A 25,504-nucleotide genomic window follows, 5' to 3' on the forward strand; every position below is an offset into this window, starting at 1 on the left:
CCTCCCTCGGCGCCTGGTTGGACAATTTCCGACGCAAGGGCTGCTGAGATTCGAACGTTTCGGTCCTGGAATGTCAGGCAAAGTTCCTTCCAGTCAATTACTGGGTTGTGCATGCGTAGCCACGGCAGTCCTAGCACAATTGGAGCCGTGGGGTGTAATCGAGTTACTAGGAACTCCACCTTGTGTATTGTTCCATCCGCAAAACTGATCTGATCAGTGTAGGTCTGAGTTATCAATCCTGCGGAGGTAGGTTTCCCGTCGAACAGCTCCAAAGGGATACTGTTTGTTAGGTCAACCAAATTTTCTGGGTGTCGCATAGCGACAGTTTTGTCTATGAAGCATCTAGTTGCTCCACTATCCACTAGTGTGGCATATTCTTTGTCTTCATCGAGGTCTGAGAACGGAAATCGTGTAAGGATGATGAAGGAGTTGTAGGATCGGGATGTGAGACGAGCTGGCTGACTCCCCGCGAGTGCAGCTCTTATTATGGTAGGCGAAGGTGTTGCGGGGCTTCGCAGTTCGCCCTGATCTACCTCGAAGCCCCCTGCCCATTTCCCACTTCGTCCAACAGTTCTTGCTCACCTCCCTTTGGTGAGTCTAAGATGTGGACGTTCCATAGATCGTCCATTCCCTCCCGTTCTTCCACCACGATCCCGGCGCGAATCCGTTCTAAAGGACGAGTTGAATCGTCCTTACGACCTCCCCCTTGGTTGGCCGTCCCTCTTCCTCGAGTTGAATCGGCCTTGGAAGCTCTTTCTGAGCTCCCTTGATCCTCCACTGGACGTTCTAACGATTCTGGGTTAGGGCAGTCCTTTGCCCAGTGTTCCTTTCGTCCACAACGCATGCAGAGCTCCTGCCTTCGTCTCCTCCACTTCTCCGCTCTTTCCTCAGGAGTCCATTTCCTCCCAGTGTCGGTAACTCCTGCTCGGAGGACCGCTTCAGTCCATTCTCCTCCATCCCTGCAGTGACAGCAGTCCTCGTCCTCCTCTCGGTTTTCGCTATCGTAACTTTCTCCTTCCCCCCAAGCTGCAGACGCCCTTTGTCGTCCCTCTTTCCAGTTGGGCCTGTTTGGGAACCTCCCTGTCGCTGCTGGTTTCGGATTGGAGGTCCAGACATCAGCTGGATCTCGTTCCCGACGCAAGGGGGACTTGTAAGGAGCTTCCGGTGCTAATTCCAATCCGGGGAAGCGACTCAGCCATCCTTGCAGCGCTTTTTCACCGTGGAGGCTCCTCAAACTCTCCGCTTGCGCACGTACAGCTCCGTCCAACTTCGTGAACACTCGGGTCCACTCGTCGTAGGATCGAGGTTCCTCCCTTCCGGTAACAACCTGTAGAGGCAACCAGGGAGCTACCCCTTTCTTGAGGTATGTTACCAGAGCCTCGTCATTAAACCCGGTCAGAGGAGCGTATTCGTTGAAGCGAATGAAGAAGTTGGCGAAGCTTTCCTCCGGCATCTGCTTCATCCAGGCCAACCTCCTCCTTGCCTCGTCCGCCTCGTCGATGGGTCCGAATTTGGAACCGAACTCTCGTTTAAATTCTGTCCAGTCCTCGAGACAGGTGTACTCCCCCCTCAGTCGTTGCCGATTCAACGTGTCGAAGTGTGAGAGTGCTGCACCAGTGAGATGACTAGCTGCGGAAGCGCACTTGTCCTTTTCCCGAGCATAAATGGTAGGACGCACTCCAAACATCCTTTCCAAACTGAGAACCCACGTCTTCCATGCAGACCGGTCGTCACCTGCGAAGCTTTCGATCTTACCGACGTCGAGCTTCGACTCAATGGTAATCCGATTTTTTTCTTCGTTGCTCTCCCACGTACTTCGTCCCTCGTTGGGAGGTCTAGGGGCTGCCTTACGGTGCCAACCTTGTCTTGGATCGTAGTACCAGGGTTGGTCCGGGTCATAGCGTGTTGGAGGTACGTCAGGAGCTCCAGTGGGGAGCTCTCCTCTGTCCTCCTCTCTCCTTCCACCATTCCTACTCGATTGGTTCTGTTCCCCCTCATTGGAACCTTCCGAATTACTATCACCCGGTCCCCCGGAAGGTGGTGGAGGAGGAGGAGGCGGAGGTGGTGCCCCTCCCCCGCTCCTTCCTCCCTGTTCTCTTTGACCCTGTCCCCCTTGACTCAGAGGTCGTTCTCGATCTCTCGATTGACTAGAAAAATGTGGGGGAGGTACTCTAGGAGGGGGGTTAAAACCGCCTTTGCCTCCTCCCTCGTTTTCCAACGCGTACGCTCCTCCTTCTGGTCTCCCATACTCCCCTAGTTCAGCTCTTTGTACTCGGGCTCCCCACTCGTGAATACGTCGTCGGTCCACACTCGGAGTATCCGGGATCTGTCCTGCTTGTTCTTCCTGGGGGTTTCCATCCCTAGCTCCTATAGGAGTGTTTCGGTTAAAGGATATTGGTTCCGTAGCTTGCCAGCTCCTTGGCTGGGGAACTACAGGAGAAGGACCCCCCCTCGTATATTCTCTCATTACCCTAGGTGCTCGCCCGGATAATCCCGCCGTGTTTCCTGTTTTGGAAAGGGGTCCTCCAGTCGGTACTTCCCCCGCTGTGAATCCTTTCTTTACCTCGCGGAGTTGTTCCTGGAGCGTCTCAATGACCCGAGCCTGTTGTTGGATCATTGCTACCGATTCCTGAGAGCGTGCCGACTCGAACGCCATGCCAGGTCGGTTCATCTGAGCTCCCGTTACAAAGGGAGTTCCAAAAGGAGCTCCCTGCGGGGGTACCGCCTCTTCGTGAACTGCCAACGTTCTTCGTTGGTTCGGACCCCTTTGACTTTCCGTTCCCACTGCCTGAGATTGCATCGATACCGACCCTTGATACGGAATGACTGATGGATTGCTCAGTCTTGGAGGAACGTGTACAGGGTTGGGAGCCAACCGAGCTGTCAGATCTTGTCCGGAGATCCGGGATGAATGTTGTGCGCCATCTATCCTCACCTCACCAAACTGGTATCGCTGCGTCGAGACTGGGGTTAAAGGTTTCGTTTGCAGGTTAACTCTGGGGGGAGGAGTCGCATTTTGAGCCAAGGCATGTACAGTGGGGGAGGTCCCAGAGCGTAACTGGGGGCTCCTCGTGGCCGTGTTACCGGGGTTAAGGAGTTCAGGAACCTCGGTATTCCTGGGCGATGAATGTTTCTGCGCCAGGAAACGACCATCAGATCCATGGAGCTGCCCTTTCTGGTCAAATTGCTCCGGAGGGAACTCCCCTACGCTTTCGAGTTCGCATTGAACCATATACGAGGTTCCCCGATTATCCGCGACCAGTCTGCGACGGAATTCCAAAGCTCTTTCTAGATTCGATCCAGAAAGTTCCTCCGACAGCATCAGAGTGTCTGATTCCGCTAGTAGCGTCCGATGTCGGGTCTCCTGCGAACACAACATCGCTTCAGACTCCTCACTCCTCACCAGAAGCTGGTGCATATGCCTCATGGGCGTGTACGTGTATACCGTCTGTCCGTTACGGACCCGGACGGGACTATCCTGATCAGGCATTGACTCCACTGGGGCCAGGAGGTGAGCCGTGGTGTACCTCCTGCGTCTACGATTTTTTGCAGCGATTGCGTTAGCATCCTCGTTACTTTCCTCATCGATTTTAGCTGCTGCTTCCGCTAGGTTTGCGTTCCGAAGTATTTGGATCGCCTGGTAGTTCGGTATGTTCACCCTCGAAGGGGGAGGTTCAAACCGTACGGCTCCTGATCTGTAGTTAGAGGCTCGGTACAATATACGTAGCCCTGCTTCGCCACAGAATTCCTTCTCCCTTCCATGGGTATGAGGGAGGAGGGGAAGTATTCCCCTCGAGTTTCGGAACGATCGCCCGTAACGTGCCTCTGCCTCTAACAGTTCCAACATCCTCTCTGGGTCCAATAGGACGTTGTACAGCCAGAGAAAATCTGATCGGTTCGCGGGGGTCATCAGCCACTGCTGGGCCTTCTCTGGGAGGTCTATCTCCAGTTGAGTTCCCACTGTTAGGAACTGTACTCGTAGGTCTGAGAATTCGAGACCGTCTCCCAATATTTCGATCCCCATTGACTCCAATACCTCCCTTAGGACCATAGCTACATCCTCCGGGATACACTCCTGAATTCGAATGACGTCTTCCAGACGCAATGTCATTTCGGACAAGGGTTGTACTGGGAAGTTGGTCCTGCTATGGTGTATTGCGTGTGTACGCTCCCAGTTGGGCGTATTCATAGCTGGGCTCTTCAGGAGACTGGAGAGTGAACTTCCTCGTCTCGGGGGAGGAAGGTTAAGGGACTGTACTGGAGGTGTTGGTAACCTCCGAGATGAAGTCCGAGATTGTTCGGATACGGCAGGGGATACCCTCCTCTCTGGAAGTTTCTCCTGTTGTCGTACTGTGAGAGGGTCAGTACTTCCCCCTTGTATCCTTTCGATAGCGGCTACTTGACCGCTGACTCTTCCGCCCGCGTTCGAAGCTGACTCCATATCTAGCTGCGGTATCGGTCCAGGGGGAGGTCCTCTCGTTCCCCAGGTAGGGGAGTATGCGAAACCTCCCATGGGACTACTGGCAGGTTGGGCGTAACCCATGGAGGTAAACCTCCGTTGTGGTGGTCCCATCCCAGGTTCCACTGGAGGGGGCCCCTGAACTTCCGGTTGACGTCCCTCTGGGGTCCGGATGTTGCTGGCGGTTTCATCCCCGAACGACTGTTCTGGGATGGACATCAGGCGTTGACCAGCTGCCACCGTGATGACAGTGGAGCTAGCAGCCTGGTTCGATTTTTGAGCTTGTGTCGTGTTTCCACGAGATAAGGCGCTCTTTTGTTTCTTCAATTCGGTCTTGGAACTAGAAGGTCGTTCCGTTGACGTCGCCGACATTTCGTCGCGACGAGTCCGTTCGGTGACGGGAGAGCTTGGTATAATGTAAGACCTGGGTCAAAATAGGTCTTAGGGTAGGTTTTGGTATGCGGAGGTTTATGTTGTAGCGTGCTAGGAGCAGGCTGGAGCTCGAAGGGAGCTACGAGAACCGCGACCGAGGACGGGAATGACCTAGTAGTGGTTGGAACGACGAGATGGTGACCCTTGAGGGGTTCCTAGGAGGTCCAGGGAGGTCCCTAATGCGTAGGGAGGTTCGGGACGAGTGCGGGACCGTAAGATATTGCGTAGTAGGAGTTGTACTCGCTAGAACGTCAATATAGAGTCGAGTAGGTAGTTTATGCAACGGGGTCTCGAGGGTGTAAGCTCCCGAGAAGGGATATGCCAGGGAGGGTAGGTCCCTGGGGGCTAGGTTGGAGGATGGTCGTCCTCGAGTGTGGGAGGTGGTAACGGAGAAGCAGTACGTAGTTCGTCGTGAGGGGTAGCTTCGACGTTACCTAGATCGAGGTCCCGAAGCTTACGAAGTAGCTAGGGAGCTCTGGGAGGTTTGGGGAAGAGTAGCTTTACCAAGCGGATAGGCGTTGGGGAGCTTTAGTAATGTTCGAGGGAGCTCGGGGACTCACTCGGAAGGCTTAGACTTGAAGTAAAAGCGTATATTCGATCGTACCGACGATCAGAGAGACAATAGACAGAAGTAGAGAGAAACAGAGGTAGAGAAACAGAGAGGAAAGAGAAATCCGTATGGTTAGCAGGTACAAAGGGACAGGGACTGGACCTATGCAAAAGGGTGTGTGTTCAAAATATACCAAGCTGGGGCTTCGGGACATTGAGGCGTTACTTAAATAGGTACGGGAAGTGAACAAGAGAACATCTGGAGGCATGAGGTAGCTAATCGGAGGGAGGGAGGTAATCGAGATTAATACTTAAAGGGGTTATCGGCTAGAGGGCTTTCGTACGCGTGTCGGGATGAAGGACGTTTGGGTAGTGGCGTCAGAAATACTTGGGGAGGTGTCGGGTGATACTTGGGGAGGTGCGGAGGACATACAGGAGGTGGTTAGGACGTATGGCAACGTGTGATGATTACTGGGACTGGTCTGGTTGTAGCCAGGGCATGACAGTCAAAGCTTAGTTGGAATGTATTGAAGTATGTTGGAAGGGTGCGAAGCATGCTCAAGTGTGTGGAAGCTTAGTTTGGATGTGTTGAAGGATGTCGGAGGGGTGTGAAGCATGCTCAAGTGTGTCGAAGCTTAGTTTGGATGTGTTGAAGGATGTCGGAGGGGTGTGAAGCATGCTCAAGTGTGTCGAAGCTTAGTTTGGATGTGTTGAAGGATGTCGGAGGGGTGTGAAGCATGCTCAAGTGTGTCGAAGCTCAGTCTGGATGTGTTGAAGCATGTCGGAAGGGTGCGAAGCATGCTCAAGTGTGTCGAAGCTTAGTTGGGATGTGTTGAAGCATGTCGGAAGGGTGTGAAGCATGCTCAACTATGTTGAAGCTTAGTCTGGATGTGATGAAGCATGTCCGAAGGGTGCAAAGCATGCTGAAGTGTGTCGGGGCTTAGTCTGGATGTGTTAAAGGATGTCGGAAGGGTGTGAAGCATGCTCAAGTATGTCAAAGCTTAGTTTGAATGTGTTAAAGGATGTCGGAAGGGTGCGAAGCATGCTCAAGTGTGTCGAAGCTTAGTTGGGATGTGTTGAAGCATGTCAGAAGGGTGCAAAGCTTGGTTTGAATGTGTTGGAGCATGTCGGAGGGGTGTGAAGCATGCTCAAGTGTGTCGAAGCTCAGTCTAGATGTGTTGAAGCATGTCGGAGGGGTGCGAAGCATGCTCAAGTGTGTCGAAGCTCAGTTGGGATGTGTCAAAGTATGTCAGAAGGGTGCGAAGCATGCCCAAGTGTGTCGGAGCTTAGTTTGAATGTGTTGAAGCATGTCGGAAGGGTGTGAAGCATGCTCAAGTGTGTCGAAGCTCAGTCTGGATGTGTTGAAGCATGTCGGAGGGGTGTGATGCATGCTTAAGTGTGTCGAAGCTCAATCGACTTGAGCATGCTTTGTACCCTTCCGACATGCTTCAACATTCAAACTAAGCTCCGACACACTTGGGCATGCTTCGCACCCTTCTGACATGCTTCAACACATTCAAACTAAGCTCCGACACACTTGGGCATGCTTCGCACCCTTCTGACATACTTTGACACATCCCAACTGAGCTTCGACACACTTGAGCATGCTTCGCACCCCTCCGACATGCTTCAACACATCTAGACTGAGCTTCGACACACTTGAGCATGCTTCACACCCTTTCGACATACTTCAATACATTCCAACTAAGCTTCGACACACTTGAGCATGCTTCGCACCCTTCCAACATACTTCAATACATTCCAACTAAGCTTCAACACATCCAGACTGAGCTTCGACACACTTAAGCATGCTTCACACCCCTCCGACATGCTTCAACACATCTAGACTGAGCTTCGACACACTTGAGCATGCTTTGCACCCTTCCGACATGCTTCAACACATCCAGACTGAGCTTCGACACACTTGAGCATGCTTCACACCCCTCCGACATCCTTCAACACATCCAAACTAAGCTTCGACACACTTGAGCATGCTTCACACCCCTCCGACATCCTTCAACACATCCAGACTGAGCTTCGACACACTTGAGCATGCTTCGCACCCCTCCGACATGCTTCAACACATCTGACATGCTTTGAAACATCCAAACTAAGCTTTGACACATTTGAGCATGCTTCATGCTCAAGTCCTAAGCTTTGACAAACTTGAGCATGCTTTGCATCCTTCTGACATGCTTCAACACATTCAAACTAAGCTCCGACACACTTGAGCATGCTTCGCACCCTTCCGCAATGCTTCAACACATCCAAACTGAGCTTCGACACACTTGAGCATGCTTCACACCCCTCCGACATCCTTCAACACATCCAAACTAAGCTTCGACACACTTGAGCATGCTTCACACCCCTCCGACATCCTTCAACACATCCAAACTAAGCTTCGACACACTTGAGCATGCTTCACACCCCTCCGACATCCTTCAACACATCCAGACTGAGCTTCGACACACTTGAGCATGCTTCACACCCCTCCGACATCCTTCAACACATCCAAACTAAGCTTCGACACACTTGAGTATGCTTCACACCCCTCCGACATCCTTCAACACATCCAAACTAAGCTTCGACACACTTGAGTATGCTTCGCACCCTTCCGACATGCTTCAACACATCCAGACTGAGCTTCGACACACTTGAGCATGCTTCACACCCCTCCGACATCCTTCAACACATCCAAACTAAGCTTCGACACACTTGAGCATGCTTCACACCCCTCCGTAATGCTTCAACACATCCAGACTGAGCTTCGACACACTTAAGCATGCTTCACACCCCTCCGACATGCTTCAACACATCTAGACTGAGCTTCGACACACTTGAGCATGCTTTGCACCCTTCCGACATGCTTCAACACATCCAGACTGAGCTTCGACACACTTGAGCATGCTTCACACCCCTCCGACATGCTTCAACACATCTGACATGCTTTGAAACATCCAAACTAAGCTTTGACACATTTGAGCATGCTTCATGCTCAAGTCCTAAGCTTTGACAAACTTGAGCATGCTTTGCATCCTTCTGACATGCTTCAACACATTCAAACTAAGCTCCGACACACTTGAGCATGCTTCGCACCCTTCCGCAATGCTTCAACACATCCAAACTGAGCTTCGACACACTTGAGCATGCTTCACACCCCTCCGACATCCTTCAACACATCCAGACTGAGCTTCGACACACTTGAGCATGCTTCGCACCCCTCCGACATGCTTCAACACATCTGACATGCTTTGAAACATCCAAACTAAGCTTTGACACATTTGAGCATGCTTCATGCTCAAGTCCTAAGCTTTGACAAACTTGAGCATGCTTTGCATCCTTCTGACATGCTTCAACACATTCAAACTAAGCTCCGACACACTTGAGCATGCTTCGCACCCTTCTGCAATGCTTCAACACATCCAAACTGAGCTTCGACACACTTGAGCATGCTTCACACCTCTTTGGACATTCTCCAACATGTGATGCTTTCATCACTCTCCTCATGTCATATAATTATTCTATAAGTTTTTAACTAAATCATTTTATTTTGAGAGCCTTATTTGTTACCCTGTCACATAAGTTCCCAATATGTATTCCATAAGTTCCTCTTCTGTACTACATCAGTATCCTGCAAGTTTCAGATATAAAACCCTACCTATCAAATACTTATCTAGTACTTCATCAGATAATTTTTCCTATAAGTCTTGTGCTATTGTTCTAAAAGTATGTGACCTTATTGAATACTTATAGTTTCCGACAATTCCATTTAAATCCCATAAGTTCCACATTTGTTATTGTTTCTTATGTAAAACTTATGTGACAGGGTTGTCACATTTATCTTCAATAAGTTCTTTCATAAGTCCGCAATCTTATCGGGCTTTCATTTTTCGACAGTATCTTATAAGTTTTCGCTAAGCTGCGCAAACTTATTAGTCATTGCATGCAGTGGTTGTTCTCGTATCATGTCCAACGTTGTGTTCCCTCCTTATGCCTCCAGCCTCTGTGTGCAGGATTCGCACTACGGTTCGAGCTTACAAGGCTTTCGGACACCAAGTAAACCCCGTTCTACAAGACCTCTGGGTCCAAGTCTTCAACACCAATTTAGTCCAGAGTATACGATGGCGATCCACCAATCATCGAGAGGACCGTTTGGCCGTTCTACGTCGAGGCCCTATGAAGGTTTGTTTTGATTTACCGTTCACCCAACCACTGGTCTAATCCTAATTCAGAGAACGATGTGGCAAGAGACGTTCAATACGCTCTTCGTGCTCAAGAACGCGCTAGGATGAGGAAAGCCACATTGGAAAGCAGTACCCACAGCAAAAGAGTGCATAGTGGTTCCTCCTCAATAGCAAAGCCCCAGGTTCTCCCGCCTTCGGATCCTGATGTGGGTCCTGCTACTTTGCTTGATCACTCGTTACTGATACCGATTCCGAAGATGAGCCCAGCCTCAGCCAATGCGGCTACCGACATAGGGTCAAACTTTCAAGAGCCCCGCCATCCAGTCACGAGTGAAAGAGGTGAACTCACTCCATTTCAGTCACTCCATCTGGTTCTTATATGGTGTTCATTTCCAGTTCGCATGCGCAGTTTCAGATTCCCGCGTGTCAAAGACTCGATATCCCTTCCCTACCTTCAAAACCGTCGAAGGAATACACCTCCCCCGTGTCACCGTACCTCGGCTGTGGATGATCTTCCTCCTCCCGTGCCCCAACTACCCCAATTTCGACATACATACCCTCCCGCTGTCGCGACCGAAAACAGTCCTAAGCATATTGTTCCCCTTCCCCGCTTTGACCCATTTTCTCGACCTCGTGCTGATTCTTTGTCGTCCCTCGTGGAAGCTCGGAGCTCAGGGGTTGAGACTCATACGAGCCGCCGTAGTCCATCAACCGTGAGAACCGCTCGTTCGAAACAGGTATCCGCAGTCAGTGACATCTTCTCAAATATCAACCGACAAGCAGCTAGTTTGGGGGTGAAAACTTGTGTATAGAATCAACTTTTATTGTGAATGGAGTATTTGTTGAATCTATTCTGGATTAGATCTTATCATTACATAGACAGACCTTGAAATAATCTTGTAGTTTTGTGCCGTTATGTATGTCATGGACTGGAGATCTTGAAAAACTTTGAAGGAGAACCCAGGTAGAAAAGCAACCTACGCCCAGAGAGGCGACACCGTTGGTGAGTGTGCGTTTCTATAAGGAAGTATTTACTGAGCACGGATACTGCCTGATACTGCTCCTCTCTTACTGAGATCACGGGATCGTGATGATGACGCGAGCTACACGTCGCATCAAGGTTACATTGCATAGAATGTTCCATGACATTGATCCTATGCAACCGCAACCCCCCGCAACGCGAAATGACAGGGTCTACCTTTGCTCTTCTCTTCTCCGACGTCCCCAATGGCTATGTTTCTTTGTGTTAGCACGGTCACGTAACGCGCTGATCATCTTTATTCAGACTTTACTTATATAGTTACTTACATACGTGCATTGAGGTTTCCGGGCGTTTCCCATAAATGTTCTTGATGGTGGCACCAGGGTGGCACCGCGGTTGGCGTTGAAAATGAATATCCGACTGGGATCCCGGATGATTCATTTTGAAATCCGTTTCAAGGCGTTCTCCTTTTCTTTTTCGTGGGCTTCTCTTCACTTTCTCACAGAGTAATTTTTTCGACTTGACTCAGGACCAATAGCGATGGGCCATGGCGAATGCGCCGCTTTCTCCGCCACAGATATAAAAAGCAATTCCTGCTGTTAAGGGTCTAGGTTTCGTCGGAATTGCTCTTTCTTTCCATCTATCAGCGTCCCTTACTTTTTCCTTCCGTTCACTTTGTCCAACCTTGTCCAACACAGTCGCTATGCCCCCTGTGTTCCGTCCCAGACTCACTCGCAGAGAGCCACGATTCCCCACCATCGGCGCGGTGCTAGAAGAGAGTCATCGAATTCGCCAATCCTCCGAATTTATTGAATTACGCCCATCTCATGTGTTCACCGTGAGACATCATCCTTACCGCGACGGTCGAGTACGTTTATCTGAATCTTTCTACAGTCTAGCACCATGCTTAAAATCCCCGCTCCACAGCGTTCGAATGAGCTGGTTGACTATGAAGAAGATATCGAAGAAATCGATGGCGTATTGGTTTATGGGATTCAATCTTCGGTAGACTAGTCTAGTATGATTTCGACAAAATACTGACATGTACAAACCTTCGACTACAGTTCCTCATTCCCGACTGGATTTTTGATGAGGCCACAAACAACGATGTCAGTTTTGCACAATCAACTCCAGAGCCAGGGCCAAGGCCAGAGTCGAAAACCCTTCGGGCAGAGAATGTTCCTTCTCAAAGGGGACAAGTTGTGAAAATTGTCTTGGTATGTCCAGATTGTATATCTGGCTGGGTTTCTTTGAGTGCAACTTGGTCTTCCACTCATCAGGATAAAGCTGTTGCCTTTGCTCGCCGACTGTTCCCAACCACCAGAGCTTCTCGGACCCGGCAGTGAACTTGGCATCCTTTACATACTCAACTCAACTTTTCTTCCATCGAACTAGGTGAGCTACTACTGGTATGGTAGGCATTATTAATGATCTGATTTTTTCCTTCCCTGTAGTTTGCTTGTCACAACTGCTGCTCAATACACTCCTTTTTCAAAAGTACCAATTCGCTCATTATTAAATATCGAAATATTAAACATTTTGGATTTCGCCAGCTGACAGCTGAAGTAACATATATAATAAAATCAAACACGCTGGCAACGAAACGTACATGGGTAGCTTTCGCCGTAGTCCTGTATCGTAGACAAGAGATCAAATTGACTGTCATTTTCGACATCTTCATTACATCCCCAAAATGACTACAAAACTCCTCGGGATCATTCTGCGTCAAGGTCGACGAACGTATCTAGATCACCGATGACCATCAAGCCTTCCTCTGGCGCTCCAGCAGTACGACTACGACTGCGTTTGCGAGATTTTGATGACGAAGGAAGATCTCGATGTCTATCTTGGATGCTAGTGCCTTCGGATGGGTCTGCCTCACCTTGGGCAGTGGCCGCTGACGCTACATGTTCCACAGGTTTTGGCAGGGTAATCTCCGGAGTGGGACCAGAAAAGTCTCGACCTGTCATGCGAGAGAGTGTCTCTATGTCTAGTATATCCAGTGTAAATTTGACAGTTCAGGAGGTCATACCCGAGCACACGTACCAACTGGTATGCTGTTATTCAGGCAATGATTGATACGTGCGGGATTTTTCTTGTCTTCGGCTTTGAATTTGTTCTTGCAAGATTTACGATCTCGGCCAGGCATAACATACGAAATCAGTTCATAGTTTTCGCCATATTGAGAAAGTGCCTGTGTTATGTTAAACCTTGAGAACCAAGACGTATCAGTCGAATCATTCTCACCTCATAGAACAGTTCGGTTTCTTCTGCGCTCCACCTTGTCCCGCGAAGTTTCGTCCCATATGTACTGCTATTGGTGAATTTGGATCTATCACTCTCGATTACATGCGTATAACCACTTGTGTCGTCCTCCATATCGCCCGCACGATCTACAACCAATGATTCTTCGTCAATGATGGTTTCGCCGTTGGGTCCGATCCGCACTTGCACATTAAATCGACTAACGGCAAGCTTCTGCGTATAGTCGAAGGAATCCGGGTCAAGGTTAGCAGCAACAGCAGGGGTCGATGTAGAGGCGGCATTATCAAGAAATGGAGACGGTTGTCTGGAGTGGGATGATTCTGCGGCTGGAACGACAGGCGCAAGATCGGATGTTGTGGGAGCCTCGGGAGGTGTATCTTCATCCTCTGGTTGTCCATACTTCTTTCGTTCCATCATAATCTTCATCCTGGCACGTCTCTCGCGGTTGGATGCCTTCCACGTTACGTGATTGTTGAGAACCTCTTGGGCTTTACTGCTAACGCGACCTTGACCGGTATCGCTGCAAAGCAAAGCCATAGTGACGACAGTGGGATCTATGTTTTCGCCTGGATCAGCGTCAGGATCAAATGGCGGTAGTGACGGGGAGCGAGTTTTTCGACTCCTCTTTCGACGAGTTTTTTGAACGTTGTTCCCATTCACATCATCGCTGCGGGTTGTTTTCGATTTTGAGGCTTGTTTCCTTCGTTTAGCAGGTCGAGGTTCCGCAGTGCCATCTTCATTGTCTGCTGTAGTATTTCTTGCAGAGCGCGGCTTCCTTTTCTTCGTGGCCTCTTTCGGAGTACTTTCAATGGAAGCATCTTCTCCATTTCCGTTCGGGTCTGTGTTTTGCGCCACATTCTCTACAACGGAATTGTCATCCCTCCACTGGGGCGTCTTAACATGACTTTCGACATTGAGTGCCGAGCGTGGAGTAGGAAGTGTGGATGCGTTCTCGGTGACAGAGTTGTGTAAAACGTTGCTTGGTGGTGGGAAATAGCTAGAGGACTGTATCAGAGGTATCATTGGGGTAGGTTGAGGTCGAAGAGGTGGCTGGGAAGGTGTAGGTATAACTGATTGAATACTAGGGGCAAGTGGAGGAGGAAGTGATAATGGAGCCACATGTTGCGAAATGAAGGCAGAGGAAGAAGGCGAGAAGGAGGGGACTGAATTCAGGGCTGGTAGTGGCATCGACGCAGACGGCGCTACAATCGGGACAGCAACTGCTTTTGGTGCTTGAGAATCATCTGAAAAAGTGGAAGCTGCAGCAGCGATTCCATTTCCTGGTAAAGACGCAGGAGCAGTTGAAGAATGTAAAGAGGGACTGCTCTGTTCCTGTTCTACTACCACAGACTGTTGACGAGGGACTGCCCCCTGAGTCGGCGCAGTAGGACGCGATTTTTGGCGGGCTAAAGGCCTAAAAACAGGCCCTCCTTTTTCTGACAATCCGAATTATGACAAGGACATACCCCATGATGGACAAATACTTACGAACGCGGCTGGTCATTGTTCATTAATATTACCAGCGATCATGAAAGTTGCGGATAAAGATAGGCGCACACGTCTTATCTGAGTACAAATATTTAGACGCTGTCATTTATTTAAATAATGTTAGTCCTTTATGAGCAACCCCGATATTCAACTTGAAACTGGCTCAGATAGAGGATGGGAGACCAAGAAGGGTGAGGAGGTGCTCCAGAGTGTTGCAGAAAGGTGCGTAAGTATTTACGGTGTTGGTATTTACCTAAACCCTTTTTCGCCACAGTCATGTTCTTGCCTTTTCCCTTCAACGCTGTGAGCAATCAAGAGCACCTCCTTGAGATGGTACTCAAACTCCTTATAGCAAGAGAGAGATGGCTCACCTCCGTGCTCCCAAAGTTTTCCAGCAAGGTCAAAAAGGGATTTAAGGCTGGATCAGATACTTCATCGCCTCCGCCACACAGTTTGCATCTTCGCGGAAAATGTGAAGTTCAGATTGGTCCTCATATATTCCCAAATACTACGTTCTACGAAGCAATCTATCTCCCTACATATCATTCAAACCAGGGCCTGATTTCGACTTCTTACGCCAGTACCACCCCTTCTGCTCTTGAACCGACCATGGCTACTCCTGCTCTCATAGATCAAATTAATGCCGCTGCCGCGACGAACCCTATCCTGGCATCTCTTCTTCAGCTTGCCAATGCCGGGCAGGCGACTCCAGATCAACTGCACATGCTGAGTATCACTATCCGGTCGTTGGCCGCTAATCCTTTACCTGCGTCGCAATATAGTAGTTTGAACGCTCAGAATTCAAGTGCACTGTCTACCACACCAGAGTCAAACAAGGAATTTGATCTCGTTATTGAATTTGAGGCATCCTCTAACCGCTTCATCTTTCCTCGCGGAACTACAGTGTGCGAGCGTGTATCAGGATCCGAAGACATCGTCGTGACCTCATATATTCAACTGCAGAACAGTAGCTCGATGCAGAAAATAACAGAAGAATCACAAGGGCAGAGCTCAAGTCAATATCGTATGTTAAGGTTGTCTTTGCACGGAGCTTCCGAATCTCTGTGGGATAGTTTGAACCGCTGGGCAGGTGGAGAAGACATCATGAATGCAAATAGGAAAACTTTGAACCAACTTGTTCGTTCATCTTCATTCTTTCTGATCTCCAGACTTCTGATCCTGCTGCAGAAAGGCAAGCAGCCGCGAAAAACCTACCTTGCCTATCGTCTTCCAGAGGGACTACTACTCGATCACATCAAAGCCGTAAGGGTCCATTCCTACTGCACCCACGATTCTAACTGGATATTGATTTTCTAAATAGGCAGTGTCAGCTCCTTACCCCATGAAAGCTCTCAAGCCCCCGGCTTCGCTTCTCAAGTCTAGGCGTATCAGGAAGCCTGTTACAAAGACGCCTCAGGAACTAGAAAGATCTTCACTCGACACTCAAACAAACGCAAAACCACCGCGACGGAAAAGGAGTGCTGCTGAATTGAACGCGGCTTTGGATCTTGCTGCCGCGATCACTGGTGCAGGGAGTGTTGCTAACTATAGCCTGACTCAATCAAGTCATTCTTCTGCTCTTCCTACTCCTTCTGCTCTCACAGATACCTCTACACACGCAGCTCCTCCGCCACCGAAGAAACGAAAACAACGCACAACCTTGAAATCAGAATATCAATCTCAGCCTGCAGCGACTGAAATTAAGTGTAGGTCATGTCAAGCGACTGATGTTCCTCTAATGCTTGGTGGACGTGGGTGTCTATTTCGTACTCGACTTGTTTGGTTTACGTATCTTATTTCTCCCATCTGATTCTCAGGATTCTGTCGTCCTTGTGTCGAAGCAGGTCGGGGAATTGCCGACATCCCCCAATTACCGAACTATACTCGCGCCCCTCAGGCATCAGCTTACACTCCAAAGTATATTCTTCCTCCCCTTCCCCTTCCGCCGATGGCGACTCATCACTTTACGTTGATGGATCCAACTTCTCGTTATCCATCAGCGACAATTTCTGGACCCAGACCCGATGTAGTGGCCAGTTACGCTCTAAACAATATCCACTCAGGAACTCTGGCAACACCTAATCTCACAACGATGACCAATATACCGACAAATCAATCCACTCCTCCGAACGTAGAAAACTAAAGCCTCCGTACATTCAGCTGGCATGCCTTTGGGTCATGATGATGTGTTCATCCCCCATCTTTGCTTCCAAGTTCCTAGATATTAATTTGTTCAAATCGTAGTTGGGTAATTGATTCCATATTCGGAATATTAGTAGAACCAACTCTGGAAATCCTGAATCCTCACGGCGAAAAACTGAATAACGAAACTGAAGATCTCGATATATATCCAGAGAAAACTTCAATGGCCAAAATTGGTCAAACGAGAGTTGTCGACTTGACATCAGTGCTAACAGAATTTTTTCTTCTTCTGTATTGTACCTGAGGGTGCTTGAACTTTGAAATTTGGGTCCACGGTATGTACACCCTATTTCGTCATAAGCTTTTTTTTCTATTTATTTGATGGCGGTATGTCATAGTCTCTTCGGTTCTAGCAAGAAGACGCCTTAAAACAAACTGTTCCAGATAAATTGCATCAGCTCAACTCACTATGTGAAACTAGTGCGAAACTGCCGGCGCATCGCCGGCACTGAAGTAGCCCTACACAGAGCGGGCACCCTTGGTACCCTTGCAAGTACGCCAATGCCGCTTCAGATTATTCATGGATGGATATCGGTTTTTACAAGCATTGCACTGGAATCGTCTGATCTTGTTATGGGCGTTGACATGATCTAGTGACTCAATCAATAATAGGATTGCGAGACTGGAAGGCCACTCACAGTTGTAGTTATGTTTCGCTGTAAACTGGGCCCCGCAGCCCGGTATCGTGCAAAAGAATCTCGATGGGTTTCTCCCTCCGGTGGGATGCGCAATGCGTCGCCGCTCAGCGGCAGCTCGACCCGCAGAAGACCCGACCTTAGTAGGGTCCGTCTGTTCCATTGATGCGTGGGTAGTTCCCGTTTCCGAACCAATATCTTGTACTTCCTCCTTTTCCCACTGTTCTTTGCTGCATTCTGATTCACCAGGCTCGCAGTAGACTAAGTCCTGCATATCAGTGCCAGTGGGAGCATGATCCATACGCTCAAGGGTATCGTCAATGAAACTTTGAGCGTTTGACCAGTTAATGTAAGAGTTACACTCGTCCAAGCTGGTTGAAAAGGAAGGAACGATCCCGAACTCAGGCAAATATGGTGACTCTACATCATAATAAGTGCTTTGCCAACGACTTGTGATGAGTAGGGCTTGTCAAACATGGAGCACGAGCTGCACTAACTTTTCCATTGTGTAGAACCAGAGAGGCTCTACGATCGTGCACGATGGGGTGGGTCAGGTAAAGGAGATAGATTATCTTCGCTGACGGTTTGCTATTTAGTATTTATTTACATCGTGTAACCCTCCAAACGAGTCAGTGTATGAACCATAGAAGTCTTTGTTCCTGATTGGTTCGCCTTCCATTGCTAAAGCTGTGAAAACCTAGTTGAACTTAGGACCCTGCAAATTTTCATCATATGTAGGTCATAAACCGCCCAAATTCAAGTTATACCACAAGCCGTGACTCTCCGGATAGGATATTAATTAAGGTCCTGGCCAAAGCGTGCTTGCGTATCCGAAGATTTCTCAAGCTTAAGATGGATATTTAAAGAAAGTGTTACGAGAAGACACGCGTTGCAAGAAGAAGCGGGAGAAGTTTCGTGTAGAAAGAGACATACAGATATCATACTGTATGCAGTAGGAAGAAGCGATCGTCCTAATTAAGTGGCGAGGAGACGGTGAACCACGAATGAGAACCTGTCCAGAGCCAGGGAATCGGCGTCCAATAAGCTTGAGGTATCAAACTTTAAGAGGGTTTGAAAAAAAGGCAACGTTCACTTAAGTGGCAACATACATACTGTATTGGAAAATTATGAGCAACGGATCTCCCGTTAATGACACACAAGGACCAACATTCTTGTCAGTGAGATGACGTTGAAGACTTTTCTCCAGTCAAGACGCGAGTTGAACTGCAGCGAGAAATGTGAGTAACGTCGGTCAATCAACACCAGCGCCTTTTGACTTACACAAGAAGGAACAAGGACAGGAGTACGCCATATGTGCCGCGTGTATCAAACTTCAGAATACTATCAAATATCCGAGATCCAATGATCCATCTTCGACTTCTTCGAGGTCAGAGCTCATTTCAGCGACCCGGCTCGGTGAAGTCCTGCCAAACGGTCTTCGGAAATGAAAACATACGGTCTCATCCGATCCTAAGTTTCATAGCAACTATCAGAAGAACTTCGTGACTAAAACGTACCCCGCGATTAGAAATCTGCGCTTGCGCACCCGAGTTACTCTCGACACATCCTAAGCGTATGCAACCAAAAGCATCTACTGTTCGTTTTACTTTTCCTTTGATAAATTACCAGCGGCATTTGTCTACCCCTGTTTTTCGAGGAAAGTTAGTTGTAACTTTCAGGATAAGCAGTGCGGTAAGAGCCAAACCCACACCATACAAACTATACGGTACCCGTACACGCACTTCATCGACTTGACCTCCGGTGGAGTTGGAACTAGTGGATTTGATCTACGAGCATTTAATTATACTGTTTGGATTTTTGCGACGATGGTGCCATGCAGCTGAAGCAACGGCGGGAAAGGACCCGTAAGCTATGTATTTGCCGAGTTTCAGATATGGGGTGTTTTATATTCTTTGGGGCTACGTTCTGTGGCCTGATTTTGGAAATTAGAAGTTCTCCTAATCCCCGAGGATTCCAGCAGAAGGGCGCGGACAACGACAACGACTAACCAACCAAGATGTCATCTTAGTATGTTCGACCAGAACCGTACGGAGTGTTGATGTTTGTATTCGAATCGTTTCAGTACAGTGAATGGGGAGAATTTTACAGTGACGAGAGCCTGGAACAATATCGTGATTCGTGATTTGGTTTGTGGAATTCAGGTATGTTCAATCTCAACTTAACACATTGTGAAGAGAAAGGAAAATCATATCAAAGTGGGAACCCAGTTTGGAATTGAATTATATAATACCTGGGTACGTGGGTGGTGACACTGGCTTGAAAAACGCTCTAAAAGTGATTTGAAATCACTCACAAATGTATAAAGCAGTCTGTCCAATATTATCATGAGTTTTCCGACAACGTAGGCCTCACTTAGTTCATACCGCCTCAACCAATCTCAACTCCCCCAACCTTCACGGCGATCCTGATAGGAAACGGAGATATTCCTGTGGCGTTCGTGATAAGTGGAACAGCAGTGCGACCACGATCGGACGAGGTATGCGTGAGCATTGTGTGGATGGCTTTGGTCAAGGTGTTCGAAAGGGCAGCATCGAATTTTTGTCGGTCTTCAAAAAATGAACGAGGGAAATACAGGTGGGATGAAGAATATACCTCTGTCGCGTGGCTGTTGGATTTCCGCATTGATTATCCTGTATTCCAAGCAGTAAGAGGAAGGGGATTAACCAGGAAACCTCGGCAAATAGTCACCACTGTTCCCAAGGTACATCTTCTTCGCCAACGTAGACTTGGAACCAGCTTTTCTTGGGACGTTTTTCAGAGAAAGTTATTATGATCTATGTGGATTTTAGATGGAAACTGAGACTCAAAGTAATTGGTACGAATAATACCTGACCCCGTTTGCTCATCCCTTCCTCGATTCCCTTCCAAAATAATTCTACCTTTTCCTCTACAAGCTGTCCCATCTCGGCGTCTGACACACCTGGCTGTAAGCACATTAGCCTCAAGTCAAATTGAGGAATTATACATACCATAGTCACACCGAACACCTCCCTCGTCGTTGGCTTCACTGTTCCAAATAAGCGGTGAAAAAGAATGGCATCGAGTATGGCGTGAAGAACATCTTTGATGGTGACTCGATCGAGGATCTTGTTGATGCGTCAGTTGAGTTGAAAGCGTAGAGTATAAAGCGTAAAACCGCATCTTACCAAGTCGATGGTGATAGTAGGATATGTGTTCATTTCGCATCGCACCACATGAGTCGAAGATAAGATAAGAGCTTTGCACGTGTTCTTCTTCACTCATCGTGAATCCTGGCTATGAACCTCTATGTCCTGGCGCCCTGTCTCGTACACGAACAGAACATACGTTCTATCCTATGTATCCTGGGTTTCAAGCGCTACAGCCTCATAGCTATTAGGTCTGTTTCAAATCCTCCGGAACGTTGACCGTGTAAATTCACCCACTCTGAAAGCTCACTAGTCATTCTCTGACCTTGTGTGCTCTCCTTTGTCGCCTTCGAGCATCTGGATTAAGAATTTAACGAGGACCCTTTGAGGCTATCAAAATAGCCACCGACGCTCCCTTCTCTGCACAAGATCTTTTCAAATCTTTTCAGATATTGATAAAATCCAAATTGAATTATGGTCTTTCAAGTCATGTATCGCTCAAGGCGGAAATTGCCACAGGATTTGCTTGATTTGACCGCTTCAAAACATTTCTTGGAATATCCTAGCTACGTGGAGAAGTCGTTGAGTCCTTTCTTGACCTTGAGTATGACAACCAGATTATACGATGGAGAACTACCTGTGTAGTGCTTGGCATTCCGGGTCCGACACGATAGTCGCGTTAGCCCAAGGGAACACCAACAAATACCAACTCGTCTAGTATTATTATCCCGCCGATTGTGGACCATGGGCACTATTGGGGATCTTGCAGATACTACTAGTGAGTGACTGAGCAGACGCCATGTAAGTCCACTTGCTGATTCGAGGACCAGAAAGCAGACTATATTCCTCGTGACACTTTCAGCCGAGCTTAAGATGCAACGCTTGAAAAAGTTATCATCAAGTCAGTAAACCAACTGGGCCCTTTCAAAAGCTCGGAGAATGCCATCGGGCTAGAGCAGGGCCAGAGTCTGCTAGAGTACGATGAAATTGCAAGCATTAAAATGTTCCTGCAAATCACCCATACGTCCGTTGATCCAGCGACGTACAGCTTTGAATCTGATCTTGCTGGTTAAGTGGCAGTACCTTTACGGATACCTATCTGTGATACATACTTAGATATTTACATAGGTCCAGGAGATAGATAGATAGATATGTAAATACTTACACAGGTCCAGAAGAAGAATCAGATTTCGAGTAGCGTTGCCGAAGATTGCGTTTATTTACCGGCTGCATGTGTCACTCTTATACACTGACGCGTCATTCATGGCTGTATTCAACTTGCAGTAGAATCTCATGATCACCGCCTCGTCCTTGAATGCGAAAATGACCTAGGCAAGTGACAAATATCGATATCCTTTGATTCTTTCATATTCTTCCTTGATTGGACAATCGATTGTTTCGCTTATCAATATGTCTCTCGTCAGAGTCGTCACTGGATTTGAGTCGGAGACATTATTCACTCGATCTGACAAGGTGCCGCGCACACACGAGGAACCGTTCAAGAAACAATCAATAAATCCTATAAAAGATCAGCAAGGTTTCAGAATAGCCCTCTATCACACCTCATACAACAGATACAATGGTTTCCCAATCGATTAAGCTAGGAGGTTCAGCCTCACATATCTCTGTCGGGCGAGTTGCTGTCAGTCCTCTTTTTTCATCTTGCCTGAGTTCTCGCTGATTAGATTCACTCTTATATTTATATGTTGTAGCACGGCTTGATGAAATTGACGTGCGTACTATGTTCACAGATGCCAATCTTATAATCATTTTCTTTTGACACCTGCGTGTTTGCAGAGCGGTCAGCGACGAGCAAGCTTTCGAGTCCATCAAAGCAGGGGTCGACGCACTACCTGCTGCGACCAAGATGTTTTTGAACGCTGGTAAGAATTAAATTCAAGTACAAATTACCGTCCACCTTATGATGTTTTTCTTCCAAGGTGAATTCTATGACAGGAGCTGGGGCGTCGGAAATTTGCAATTGCTTTCTCGCTTCTTCGAGAAGTACCCAGATTATGCAGAGAAGACATTTCTTTCTGTCAAAGGTGCTATGAAATCGAATGGCAAAGGTTCCATTATGCCGGATTCATCGTGAGTGACACGATCTCACAACTATATCTTCATTCATTATACCTTCACAATTGCATGTAGTGCTGAGAACCTTCGGGCCAGCGTGGACAATTGTCAGAAAGTACTCGGCCCTATCAAGAAGATTGACTTGTACCAGCCGGCCCGAATCGATCCCAAGGTTCCATTTGAGACGATCATGAGCAACTTGATTGCCTTGCGGGACGAAGGTAAATTTGGACATATTGGACTATCTGAATGCAAAGGGAGCACTTTGAGGAAGGCCTATGCTGTAAGTCGCGGTCACTGCCGACTTTCTTTACAATCATTACTCACCGCGCCTCGATTGTGCATAGCTTCATCCTGGTTCCGTGGCTGCCGTCGAAGTCGAAGTCAGCGCATGGGAATACGGACAGCAACAGAAAGATCTTATTGCAGCTGCTACGGAGTTGGGCGTCTCTGTTCTAGCATATTCCCCGTTAGGGAACGGCCTGCTCACGGGAACTATCAAGAGCTCTGCAGATCTCGAAGGTTTGTTATTGTAATCCTTGAGCTCCTTTGCCACATGAGTACTGAACCGAGCTTGTAGAGGGTGACTTCCGCTCTATGCTCGACCGCTTCAAAGAGGACAATATCAAGGCCAACTTGGCTATCGTTGAGGGACTGAAAGCGATCGTAGAGAATAGAAAGCCTGCCATCACTGTAGGGCAACTGTGTATTGCATGGGTAGCATCTCTCGGCCCGACTATGATACCTCTCCCTGGCTCGTCGTGCGTAGCCCACAATCAATGCTTAAATCTTTACTAACTTTACTATTGATAGCAAAGCATCGCGTACTTTGGAAAATCTGGAAGCCGGTGATGTGGAATTGACTAGCGAAGAGATCAAAGCCGTTGAAAAGGTTGTGGCCGACCATCCTGTGGCTGGTGAAAGGTACTTTGGTGGAGCCGCAAATGAACATATGCATCTTTGGGGCTAGTTCTGAATTTGCCAGTGTAATATTATGATGTAGGAAATGTTCAACAGACGGAAAAGGGAATGATAAATCGATTTATTGTACTACGTCAATTTGAATTTGTCGTACTGTTCAACATCTTTGTTCGACTTCAAACTCGTGAAACAATCTGGGCGAGGTGATTACTCTTGATTCTGTGATAGGACCACAACAATCGATTGTGTTTCTCAATATTTGCCTCGTCGGATTTCGCGGAGACGTATAGACTATGTAGTATACGCTCGATCTAACAAAAGGAAGTGTTCGTTATAAAAGCGCAAAAAGATTTCTGAATAGCACTCAACAGGTTCAATTGTTGTCCAGTCGGTTAAACTAGGGGCTCAACCTCTCATATCTCTGTTTGGTAGTACTATCCATTTCTTCTTGGTCTATGGTCACCGGTTACTGACGAGACTGCTGCTTATATGCGGATTTTCCTAGCATGGTTTGATGAGTATGATGTGTGTACACCATAATCAAGAAAAGACAGAATCCTCGTTTGACATCTTTCGGATGGTCGCCTGCGAGGTATTTCGGTGGAGCGGCAAATGCAGCCCTGCATCTTTGGAGTGGAACTTTTTTTACTGGATTCTAATTGTTGGATTTGAAGAATTTCTGTGATGTTGAGCGTACAACATTTAAGATGGAAGACCAGGTAGGAAATAATGAATAATAAATATATTTGTCGTACAAACTGTTACCTATTTCTATTTGAGTCCGACCTTGTAACACCTCTACATGCTTCTACATGCTCATAACAGTTGACCGAAACCAGGAACTTGAATTATAGAGGTACTGCCGTAAAATCGTCTCGCCGCCTGTGGTACAGAAATACCTTGTTCATTCAAACCCCTCCCCAGTTCGTCTTGAAGAATTCCGTGCCCTTGCGTGTTCCGATAGGACTCCAAAGATCATCGTTCTCGACAAGAACTTCTATCGGAGCACATGGCCCTGCTTTGTGACGAGGCCAGTCCTTCTTCTGACACTGGGACTGACAACATGTATTAGTACCGGAGCATACACTTAGAAGAGCATCACTTACCGAACAATATAGTACGAATTTGCAGCGGCTACAGTTCTTCAGCGGGGACGTGATCTGATCCTTTGTCCAGGGATTCATGCACTCTGGATTTGCACAATATGCGCGATCGCCTTTGACCTCCTTGTGGATCTGGGTCATGAGAGCCTCACGTTCCTCGAAGGAGGCGCTGGGGCCTGCCCGACGGTTGAGCAAGAGCCGGATACGAGCAGAAGACTGTTGTGGAGTAGGCTTGTGTTTGTAGTCGAACGTCTTGCGTCTTGCCTTCAGTATGGCTTCGCGATTTGCAACAGCAGATTTCTTATCATGGAGGAAGGGACATTTGCCATCCCAGCAGCCTGCGTGCGCACCAAAATACTTGGGAGGAGTTAATTCAAGTTGCTTGCAGTTGAATCCTGATGAAGGCGTACTCTGCAAGGAATGATACTCTTCGGATATCCCTCTGACTTGAGTCTATTGAAAAGCTTGTTCCAACCTGGGTCTCCTGTGTCTCCGCAAGCGTGATAGTTATAAATGATAGGCCAGAACTCGCTAGCGCAACTACCATGAGTACAGCTCAACACGTTGCCTTCTCTTGTCTCGAAATTGTTCTTGAACATATCATGCCAGATTTCAAGATCTTCCTGTGGCGCTAGTCCGCCAGGGCGCATTTCCAACTTGAATTCTCGGATCGACTCTAACGCAAAATCTGTATACTCCGAAAAGTTAATATCGGAAAGGGGTCGATGGGCAAGTACACCGAGAGTGATGCCAGGGTCACCGACCAAGCGCCCGTTTGCATCAGGGCCGGCGCTGAAAGGAATGGTCAGAATTAATTTCCAGATACTTTGAGAATGTACATATGTGGTATGCAATGAGAGTGGCTTTTTCGAATTTTTACTTACAATCCCTTCGATACACTGACAGAAAATTTCTTCTGCAACGCTGCGCAAAGAGTGTGATAGTATATGAGCTGCTGGGCAGCCTGTTTCTGGCCAAATTCGAAGTCGGTGGTGCCAGGCCTTGGGTTTTGATGAATCCCTCTGGGTCTAATTTTCGGAGCAGACATAGGATGAAGGAACAAACAAAACACAAACGTAT

The 25,504-nt window shown here is 47.9% G+C and overlaps 8 protein-coding genes across 8 annotated transcripts; 4 read left to right on the forward strand and 4 right to left on the reverse strand.

Moving 5' to 3' along the window:
* Positions 1–9,287: 9,287 nt before the first annotated feature.
* On the forward strand, positions 9,288–10,607 carry C8R40DRAFT_1075668 (uncharacterized protein). The gene is made up of 4 exons (XM_046226888.1): positions 9,288–9,622; positions 9,673–9,830; positions 9,882–9,963; positions 10,021–10,607. The coding sequence occupies exons 1-4, from the start codon at positions 9,406–9,408 to the stop codon at positions 10,434–10,436; spliced, it is 873 nt and encodes a 290-aa protein (XP_046091985.1). The 5' UTR covers positions 9,288–9,405; the 3' UTR covers positions 10,437–10,607.
* A 702-nt stretch (positions 10,608–11,309) lies between these two features.
* C8R40DRAFT_1164330 (uncharacterized protein) lies at positions 11,310–11,952 on the forward strand (the record flags this gene model as incomplete). Its single annotated transcript, XM_046230474.1, has 4 exons — positions 11,310–11,444; positions 11,501–11,611; positions 11,671–11,823; positions 11,887–11,952. The coding sequence occupies 4 exons, from the start codon at positions 11,310–11,312 to the stop codon at positions 11,950–11,952; spliced, it is 465 nt and encodes a 154-aa protein (XP_046091986.1).
* A 369-nt stretch (positions 11,953–12,321) lies between these two features.
* C8R40DRAFT_1164331 (uncharacterized protein) lies at positions 12,322–14,375 on the reverse strand (the record flags this gene model as incomplete). Its single annotated transcript, XM_046230475.1, has 4 exons — positions 12,322–12,596; positions 12,653–12,800; positions 12,854–14,307; positions 14,360–14,375. The coding sequence occupies 4 exons, from the start codon at positions 14,373–14,375 to the stop codon at positions 12,322–12,324; spliced, it is 1,893 nt and encodes a 630-aa protein (XP_046091987.1).
* A 114-nt stretch (positions 14,376–14,489) lies between these two features.
* On the forward strand, positions 14,490–16,502 carry C8R40DRAFT_1164332 (uncharacterized protein; the record flags this gene model as incomplete). The annotated part of the gene is made up of 6 exons (XM_046230476.1): positions 14,490–14,581; positions 14,634–14,662; positions 14,712–15,496; positions 15,548–15,622; positions 15,681–16,110; positions 16,177–16,502. The coding sequence occupies 6 exons, from the start codon at positions 14,490–14,492 to the stop codon at positions 16,500–16,502; spliced, it is 1,737 nt and encodes a 578-aa protein (XP_046091988.1).
* A 360-nt stretch (positions 16,503–16,862) lies between these two features.
* On the reverse strand, positions 16,863–18,100 carry C8R40DRAFT_2763 (uncharacterized protein). Its single transcript, XM_046234567.1, has 4 exons — positions 17,964–18,100; positions 17,694–17,911; positions 16,970–17,633; positions 16,863–16,910 (listed from the first exon to the last, which is right to left on the reverse strand). The coding sequence occupies exons 2-3, from the start codon at positions 17,699–17,701 to the stop codon at positions 17,021–17,023; spliced, it is 621 nt and encodes a 206-aa protein (XP_046091989.1). The 5' UTR covers positions 17,702–17,911; positions 17,964–18,100; the 3' UTR covers positions 16,863–16,910; positions 16,970–17,020.
* Positions 18,101–19,584: 1,484 nt separating this feature from the next.
* C8R40DRAFT_1064695 (autophagy-related protein) lies at positions 19,585–20,396 on the reverse strand (the record flags this gene model as incomplete). Its single annotated transcript, XM_046225574.1, has 6 exons — positions 19,585–19,763; positions 19,810–19,847; positions 19,906–19,991; positions 20,046–20,141; positions 20,187–20,303; positions 20,364–20,396. The coding sequence occupies 6 exons, from the start codon at positions 20,394–20,396 to the stop codon at positions 19,585–19,587; spliced, it is 549 nt and encodes a 182-aa protein (XP_046091990.1).
* Positions 20,397–21,903: 1,507 nt separating this feature from the next.
* Positions 21,904–23,370, forward strand: C8R40DRAFT_1157474 (aldo/keto reductase; the record flags this gene model as incomplete). The annotated part of the gene is made up of 8 exons (XM_046229630.1): positions 21,904–21,966; positions 22,037–22,056; positions 22,122–22,207; positions 22,265–22,415; positions 22,476–22,683; positions 22,748–22,922; positions 22,981–23,161; positions 23,214–23,370. The coding sequence occupies 8 exons, from the start codon at positions 21,904–21,906 to the stop codon at positions 23,368–23,370; spliced, it is 1,041 nt and encodes a 346-aa protein (XP_046091991.1).
* An 859-nt stretch (positions 23,371–24,229) lies between these two features.
* C8R40DRAFT_1164335 (uncharacterized protein) lies at positions 24,230–25,472 on the reverse strand (the record flags this gene model as incomplete). Its single annotated transcript, XM_046230477.1, has 4 exons — positions 24,230–24,376; positions 24,428–24,781; positions 24,835–25,216; positions 25,309–25,472. 4 exons carry the CDS (start codon positions 25,470–25,472, stop codon positions 24,230–24,232), a joined length of 1,047 nt encoding a protein of 348 aa, XP_046091992.1.
* Between the last annotated feature and the right edge of the window lie 32 nt (positions 25,473–25,504).

The sequence above is a fragment of the Lentinula edodes genome (genome assembly GCF_021015755.1).
Source record: "Lentinula edodes strain Le(Bin) 0899 ss11 chromosome Unknown C8R40scaffold_1, whole genome shotgun sequence".
Classification (NCBI taxonomy): Eukaryota; Fungi; Basidiomycota; class Agaricomycetes; order Agaricales; family Omphalotaceae; genus Lentinula; species Lentinula edodes.